Source organism: Ostrea edulis, chromosome 10 (assembly GCF_947568905.1).
Source record: "Ostrea edulis chromosome 10, xbOstEdul1.1, whole genome shotgun sequence".
Lineage (NCBI taxonomy): Eukaryota > Metazoa > Mollusca > Bivalvia > Ostreida > Ostreidae > Ostrea > Ostrea edulis.
This window is the reverse complement of record NC_079173.1, coordinates 20,006,844-20,014,875: the sequence shown is the minus strand read 5'-3', so window position 1 is coordinate 20,014,875 and position 8,032 is coordinate 20,006,844. Positions and strand designations below refer to the sequence as shown.

The following is an 8,032-nucleotide window of genomic DNA, read 5'->3' as shown; positions in this document are numbered from 1 at the left end:
TATACATGTACCTGATCCGTTTCTGTAGTTATTAACCAAAATGGTCCTAAATGAAAATTCGATCATGTTAGTACGCATACCAGCTTTTCAATCTATAACCCCAGTTTTTTGCTGTGATGATTGGCACTTTAATTCTTCCATAGATGTGGAATAACCGGCTTATCTCTGTGTACTTCTAAGTATATGTGTCAAGTTTTGATCTCCATTGAACTTTCTTGGTCATATCGTTACACCGCACTGACATGGATTTTTCATATCTCATCCTAACGTGAGGTACTTATGATCATATACATCGTATTATGATCGTACCGTCTTATTTTTAGATTTTGTCAATTAAACCATCTTTATGATGACCATTAATTAAAACTGAACAATGAAGCAATATCATGCTATGCGTTCATCAATGTTCGTTGGTATCAAATTTCGTGGATTTCTGAAAAGTCCTGTTTCGTTGATCTGCTATTTCGTGGATCTGCTATTTCGTGGATTTCTGAAAAGTCCTGTTTCATTGATCTGCTATTTCGTGGATTTCTGAAAAGTCCTGTTTCGTTGATCTGCTATTTCGTGGATCTGCTATTTCGTGGATTTCTGAAAAGTCCTGTTTCGTTGATCTGCTATTTCGTGGATTTCTGAAAAGTCCTGTTTCGTTGATCTGCTATTTCGTGGATCTGCTATTTCGTGGATTTCTGAAAAGTCCTGTTTCGTTGATCTGCTATTTCGTGGATTTCTGAAAAGTCCTGTTTCGTTGATCTGCTATTTCGTGGATCTGCTACTTCGTGGATTTCTGAAAAGTCCTGTTTCGTTGATCTGCTATTTCGTGGATTTCTGAAAAGTCCTGTTTCGTTGATCTGCTATTTCGTGGAAAGGTAGTCTGGATTCTTTGAAAGAAATTAATTTCATTTTCATGAGAGTATGAACAGCGACGCTTCAAGCCTTCGGCATGCATTCGGTCTATTTCGTTAAACTCATTCAAATAAATAAATTGGAAAAGATACATTTTTTTTAAATGCGTGAACCCGCAATTTATCATAATGCACATTGTTTCTGAAAATTAGTTACTCTGATCTCCTCGCATTAAGATTTATATAATATTCCTAACTTAAAAAACACTTCATTTCATCACGAGAATTAAAAATATTATTCCATGCAAGTAAAATATTTTACGCCGGAGAAAATCCCTGTGCCTAATGTACAATTTTCCGGAACGACAAAGTCCTTCGATTAGTTTTAAATTTAGTTTTTTCGTGGAAGAATCATTCACACGTTTGTTAGTAACCCGAGCTTGGTGCTTTAAAAAGAGTCCTGACGATGACATAGATAACTAGACTACACGTGCGGGAATCAAAATGTCAACACACTTAAAGGAACCGTCTTTAAAGGACCTAACGAAGAAAAACTACGGAAAATTAAACCCACAGCAACATCAGGTACACGTAGGCCTAACTTTTGTGTGATAGGCCTTTATATGCAACGTTCGTGTTGGGTATTCTCGTTAGAGAAGCCGACAGGCCTACATGTATATGTATCCACTTCTCTAAAGAGAATAACCGGGGAGGGGGTGGGGTGTGTCTGTTAAATCTTGAAAGCTACACACTCAGTAGTACAGACACACACAGCGTAATTTCAGGATGTAGATTTACAGTAGGGCTTGATTCTCATGAGGTATTCTGGTTTAATTTGGATGAAAATTGAAATAAAAACTATGAAATAAAAAAAAACTAAAAACATCAGACAATCTGATTACCTTGTCACACATGCATACTTTAATTTTAATCAGAGACATATAGGAAAAGGTAGGAAGGTGATGGAAGGAGGCCTTAGGAAGGAGGGTTGGTACCCCCTCCTCTCTATATCAATTTAATTCAATTATTTATTGATTCACCAAGCATGTTGGCATACAATCATGTTACACAATATGAGATATATAATGACAATAAACTAATTACTAACAGTTCATTTACATATATGTAAATACAAGTATATATTTGATATGTACCTGTGATATTAGACTATGTATGCAATTTAGTATTGCATATTACATAAATTAAATGTAGTTATAGCACTCTACATCTATAAATAGAATGGAATCAACATAATAAAAACTGATGCCATGTTCACCTCACTGAACAACTGTGTGGCTATATATAGAACAGCGATTTTTTTCTACCCACTGGTACCGGTACCCATTCAATTGCGAAAAATAGCGTCAAAATCGAACAAATTGGGAATTTTCTACCAATGTATCGGCAAATGATTTCAACTAAAAGAAAAGAAAAAAAGAGAACAAAACAAGAAATAGTCATATCTTTCAAACTTTTTTACGGTAATATTTGCTGTTGTGAGACATAAGGAATCGTTGTAGACTCGTTTTAGAATTGTCGTAGCTCTACAAAACATGGGCACTGCCATGATCTGTACTTTTGATTTAATACCGGAAGTGAACATTTTAGTTAACTTGTACAATGTTTCAGACTAAGTAAATTACGATGTCAGCGGTCTATTTTTTGGCAAGTAAATTGGAAATTTTTAGTCTCAAAATTGGGAAAAATCAATGGTTTTATAAGGAAAAAAATCGTTGTAGAAACAGAATACCACTGGAAACACTCTCCAGTGGCTATATATAGAAATAGAATACCACTGGAAAACACTCTCCAGTGTCTATATATAGAAATAGAATACCACTGGAAAACAAAATCTCTCGTGGCTATATAAAGAAACAAGAATACTAAAACAAACTCCCCAGGACGTTCCAAAATCTGAGGCTGTTTTACAAAATGGAAGAGGGGAAAAAATTATACCTTGTGTTCATTGGACATTTTTGGTGAAAGGTTTTTATAGATCTAAATCTATAGTACTGTAACTGCAGACTGGAATATATGTTGTACTTGTGTTTGATAAATTTATCATGAATTAAGTATTGTCGATTCCTTATTTTATGCGAGTACTTAACATCGTGAACTTACTCAATTCACGAATGATCTCTTGATCAACAGTTTTTACATGTAATTTAGCAATATGAAAATGAAAGCGAGTAATTAAAATTTTATTTTTTGAGTGATGCTTCTTGCAAAATTATGTGAAAATAAATTCCTTGCGTTTATTTAAGAATCTTCAGTGATTTGTACATTTTAATTGTGAATGAAAATAACATGTATCAGTACAAGTAATTCTTTAAAATTTCAGCCACTTCAAGATTTAACCAAGCCCCACATAGATTCATTCAACGCTTTGATACATGGAGGTTTGCAGCGAGCTATTCAGGTAAGGGTAAACTTAGTAGAGGACAAATCTGTATTTATTGATGATATTGAAACAGCAAGTCACCATTCTCTCACCAGAGGGCGCGATACGCAAGCTTCACATACACCTCTGTCAACGCTTGGAATCACGTGACAATATAATCACATGATATAAACAATCATTCTCGGTTTCCTATCCCTTTAAAAGTTCAGGCAACAGGTGATACATCAGGCTCTTTTCATAGCCAACTGACACTTTAATAAGTGCATATTTACCATTTAGCTGTTTGTCTCTTATTTTACAAGTTTTATCATATTTTTACAGCCTTTCTTACTTTTGATTCCATGTTTACATTTAAATCTCCACCACGTGTATATCCTACATTCATACGCATATTACGAAGTAGTTCCAAATTTATGATCAGAAAACGGCGATTTTAAACAATTTAACAGTAAGCATCAATTTGATTGCACCAAAAACATATCATAATATGACTAAATATTTAGTCCAAAACATAAATATTGGATCAAAGAAACTTTTACAAGATTTCTGTAAAAAGCCGTTGACAGAGGTGTAGTGCGAGGAGTGCATGGAACTCTGGGTAGAGAATGGCAAGTCATTTGTTCAGGTAAGGGTAAACTTAGTAGAGGACAAATCTGTATTTATTGATGATATTAAATTAGCAAGTAACTTGATAAGAAACAAAAGAAAATGTTTGATAGTAATCTAAGGGGAGATCACTCTAAGCATAAAGAAATATGAAATTCTGTAAATTTTTTTTGGAGAAATATTTCAGTCCTACTGTCCTAGTGTTTCCCCCTTGTAACGTGGAGAAATGAGTAAATCTTTCGGTAAAGCACAAGAATCTCTTGATGAACTGAATTAATGAACATGTACTCAATCGAAACTTGTGCTTGTTCAATGATTATGTGTAAAGTTTTCTTAACTTAGATAAAGAATAACTCATTAACATGCTTATTTTTCTTAAATTACAAAAATCTGATCCCACGAAAATAAGGGATTCTATAGAAAGATAACCACGATACGTCTGCTGTACGATTAATGCTTTATCTATTTTTTATTGATAACCGCGATACATCTGCTGTACGATTAATGCTTTATCTATTTTTTATTGATAACCGCAATACATCTGCGGTACAATTAATGCTTTATCAATTTTTTTTATTGATAACCAAGATACATCTGCTGTACGATTAATGCTTTATCTATTTTTTTATTGATAACCAAGATACATCTGCTGTACGATTAATGCTTTATCTATTTTTTTATTGGTAACCAAGATACATCTGCTGTACGATTAATGCTTTATCTATTTTTTTATTGATAACCAAGATACATCTGCTGTACGATTAATGCTTTATCTATTTTTTATTGATAACCAAGATACATCTGCTGTACGATTAATGCTTTATCTATTTTTTATTGCTTCTCTAGCTTTTGTTATATTGGAATCTTCCATTTCAGACAATACCACCGCTGGAGTTTGCTCTGCCAAATGGAGACAGGGTCATGTTTAAAATGCTGGTAAGGCTTTGATAAAAATTCTAAATTAATTTGAAGATTTCATGTCTGTTGAGATCACATGTCTAAATTGAACACCTTTATTTTGTAGGATGCTCATATATCTCGTCCATCAGTCGATCCAAACAACAAATTTGCCCAGACACTCAAAGTCTACCCTGCAGAGGTAATTTCATTTTTATACGCCAGTCTCTGGATGGGATATATTATGGTGTAGTTATCGTGTCCATCTGTCTGTCTGTCCCGCTTCGTGTTCGACACATAAATTAAATACTAAAAGAACTAGAATCATCAAACTTTTTCAGCTGATACATCTTGGGTAGAGGTAGCTGCAGAACTGTAGCTCTCTGAGAAAATATTGGGACAGATCAGAGAGCTACAGATCCATTCCTTGTAAAAAGCCATCGATTTACGGTGCACAAAAAATGAGCATGGTTGAGACCTTATATCACTATATTCTTGCATTACCGTTTCATAAATGTAATATAGAAAATTTCCTAACATATTTTCCTACTATAAATGTGTCCAAACATCCTTCAAATATTCATTAAATCCCTAAATGACTCGAAAACTCCTCACATAGAATAAATTGAATGGCATAATAAACCACACTGGACCTAGACAGAGCCACAAGGGCTTTATGTATGAAAATTCTTTCAAAATCTTCTCATCAAAAAAGAAGGAAACGGTTAAAAACCATGGTCCCTAGGAGTAGGAGGGGGTCACAACAGAATTTTTAAAGGTTTTACACATGGAAAATTTAATTGCTCAGACAAGTGGGCTCAGGAGTCTCTTGTTTCAAGTGGCTATAGATGAGTGGGCAGGGCTCATTATTTTTTCAGTGCTGAGAGAGAGGGCTACACAATATTTATTTATTTTTTCAGTGCCGGGAGAGAGGTACATGATGTTTATTTATTTATTCAGTGCCAAGAGAGAGGGCTACATGATACTCATTTATTTTTCAGTGCCGGGAGGGGGGTACATCGTATTGATCTTTTTTTAGTGCCGGTAGCAGGCATCGTATTGATTTATTTTTTTAGTGACAGGAGAGGGGTACATGGTATTGATTTATTTTTTCTAGTGCCGGGAGAAAGGGGTGGATGGTATTGATTTATTTTTTTAGTGCCGGGAGCGGGCTACATCGTATTAATTAATTTATTTTAGTGCCGGGAGCGGGCTACATCGTACTGATTTATTTTTTTAGTGCCGGGAGCGGGGTGTATCGTATTTAGGAGGCTTGAACATCAGCATGTTGTGGAAATTGAATGGGCGTGTCCAGGACACGGTAGAGAAGAAGATAGCAGACATTCCAGTCATGGTTAAGGTCAGGGTGTAAACAAATACAATGGTTTTAAAGTCACTTCATACTTTGAGTGCAAAATTCATGTCTGCTTGCATTGTTTGTTTTCAAATGTTGTCACAGGTATCTTGAATAACATAATCATTTTATTCTTATTTATTTCATTTCAAAAGTCTGATGTATGTAATCTCAAAGGCCTGAGCCCGGAACAGTTAGTGCAAAAAGGTGAAGAGGCAGAGGTAAGGGATATAACTCTGGCTGTTCACATTCATTGAAAACCTTGGTTACCATGGACAATGGGCATGACCATGATGATGGACTGTTGTGTTATTATTAGCATTAAGCCATGATTTTTAGCTCACCTGAGCTAAAAGCTCGAGTGAGCTTTTCTGATCACCCATATTCCGGCGTCCGTCTGTCCGTCCGTCTGTAAACTTTTAACATTTTTAACTTCTTCTCAAAAACCACTGGGCCAATTTCAACCAAAGTTGGCACAAAGCATCCTTAGGTAAAGGGAATTCTAAATTGTTAAAATAAAGGGCCAGGCCACCTTCCAAGGGGAGATAATCAAGAAAAGGTAAAAATAGGGTAGGGTCATTAAAAAATCTTCTTCTCAAGAACCACTGGGCTAGAAGAGATGAAATTTATAGATAAGCTTTATTAGGTAGTGCAGATTCTAAATTGTTAAAATCATGGCCCCTGGGGGTTGGATGGGGCCACAATAGGGGATCAAAGTGTTACATACAAATATATAGGAAAAATCTTTAAAAATCTTCTTCTCAAGAACCACTGAGCCAGAAAAGCTGATATTTACATGAAAGCTTCCTGATATAGTTCAGATTCTAAATTGTTAAAATCCTGGCCCCCGGGGGTCGGATGGGGCCACAATAGGGGATCAAAGTTTTACATACAAATATATAGGAAAAATCTTTAAAAATCTTCTCAAGAACCACTAAGCCAGAAAATCTGATATTTACATGAAAGCTTTCTGATATAGTGCAGATTCAAGTTTGTTCAAATCATGGCCCCTGGGGGTAGGATGGGGCCACAAGGGGGGATGAAAGTTTTACATACAAATATATAGGAAAAATCTTCAAATATCTTCTTCTCGTGAACCATTGGGCCAAAGAAGTTCACATTTACATGAAAGCTTTCTGACATAGTGTAGATTCAAGTTTGCAAAAACTATGGCCTCCAGGGGTAGGTTGGGGCCATAATAAGGACTACGGTTTTACATGCAAATATATATAGAAAGTCTTCTGATATGGACCAAGGTGACTCAGGTGATCGATGTGGCCCATGGGCCTCTTGTTATTATACATTGCTAATGTGTTAAGGTAGAAAATGTAACTTGTGAGATTCTCTGAGGTTGTCCAACTGACTAGCTTCTCATTTGTTAGGAAATGGGAGGATATTTCATCTGTAACGGGATCGAGAAGATAATACGAATGCTGATCATGCAGAGGAGGAACTTTGTAAGTGATCTACAAGAGTATAGTTAAATTAATATAGACACAAATCATATGTTACAATATAGCATGGTTTTGGCGGGACACAAATTTGGCAGGTTTGGGTTTACAAGGTTTACCATTAATTTTGATGGATAAAATTTTAGTGAAACATCATTTTATTATTTATATGTGTACTTAGTAATCCTGTGTGTAACAATGATCTAATTGTGATAAGTTTTTTTTGTTGTTCTTCGCAGCCCACTTGCATAGTCCGACCCTCCTGGAAGAACCGCGGTCACCAGTATACGGAATATGGAGTGTCACTTCGCAGCGTAGGCGACGATAACATCGGCGTGGTACGTAGGCCTTATACAGTGTATCCCATATATAGATTTGTTTTGTTCCTGCAATTTAGTGGTTTTATCAACTTCACAAGGAAAAATGTGGCTATTACTGTATAGATTCTTATTTTAGTGGGATTTTCATCTATACACATTTT

At 35.4% G+C, this 8,032-nt stretch overlaps 1 protein-coding gene across 2 annotated transcripts in view; it reads left to right on the top strand.

Moving 5' to 3' along the window:
* Positions 1-1,307: 1,307 nt before the first annotated feature.
* LOC125665470 (DNA-directed RNA polymerase I subunit RPA2-like) overlaps positions 1,308-8,032 on the top strand; it is a 40,329-nt gene continuing 33,604 nt past the window's right edge. For both annotated transcript variants that reach the window (XM_056152178.1, XM_056152179.1), the window contains exons 1-8: positions 1,308-1,427; positions 3,184-3,261; positions 4,726-4,785; positions 4,874-4,948; positions 5,987-6,106; positions 6,256-6,321; positions 7,483-7,557; positions 7,791-7,889. In XM_056152178.1, coding sequence (XP_056008153.1) covers positions 1,347-1,427; positions 3,184-3,261; positions 4,726-4,785; positions 4,874-4,948; positions 5,987-6,106; positions 6,256-6,321; positions 7,483-7,557; positions 7,791-7,889 — 654 coding nt within the window. In that variant the 5' untranslated portion in view covers positions 1,308-1,346. The remainder of the gene's footprint in view (positions 1,428-3,183; positions 3,262-4,725; positions 4,786-4,873; positions 4,949-5,986; positions 6,107-6,255; positions 6,322-7,482; positions 7,558-7,790; positions 7,890-8,032) is intronic.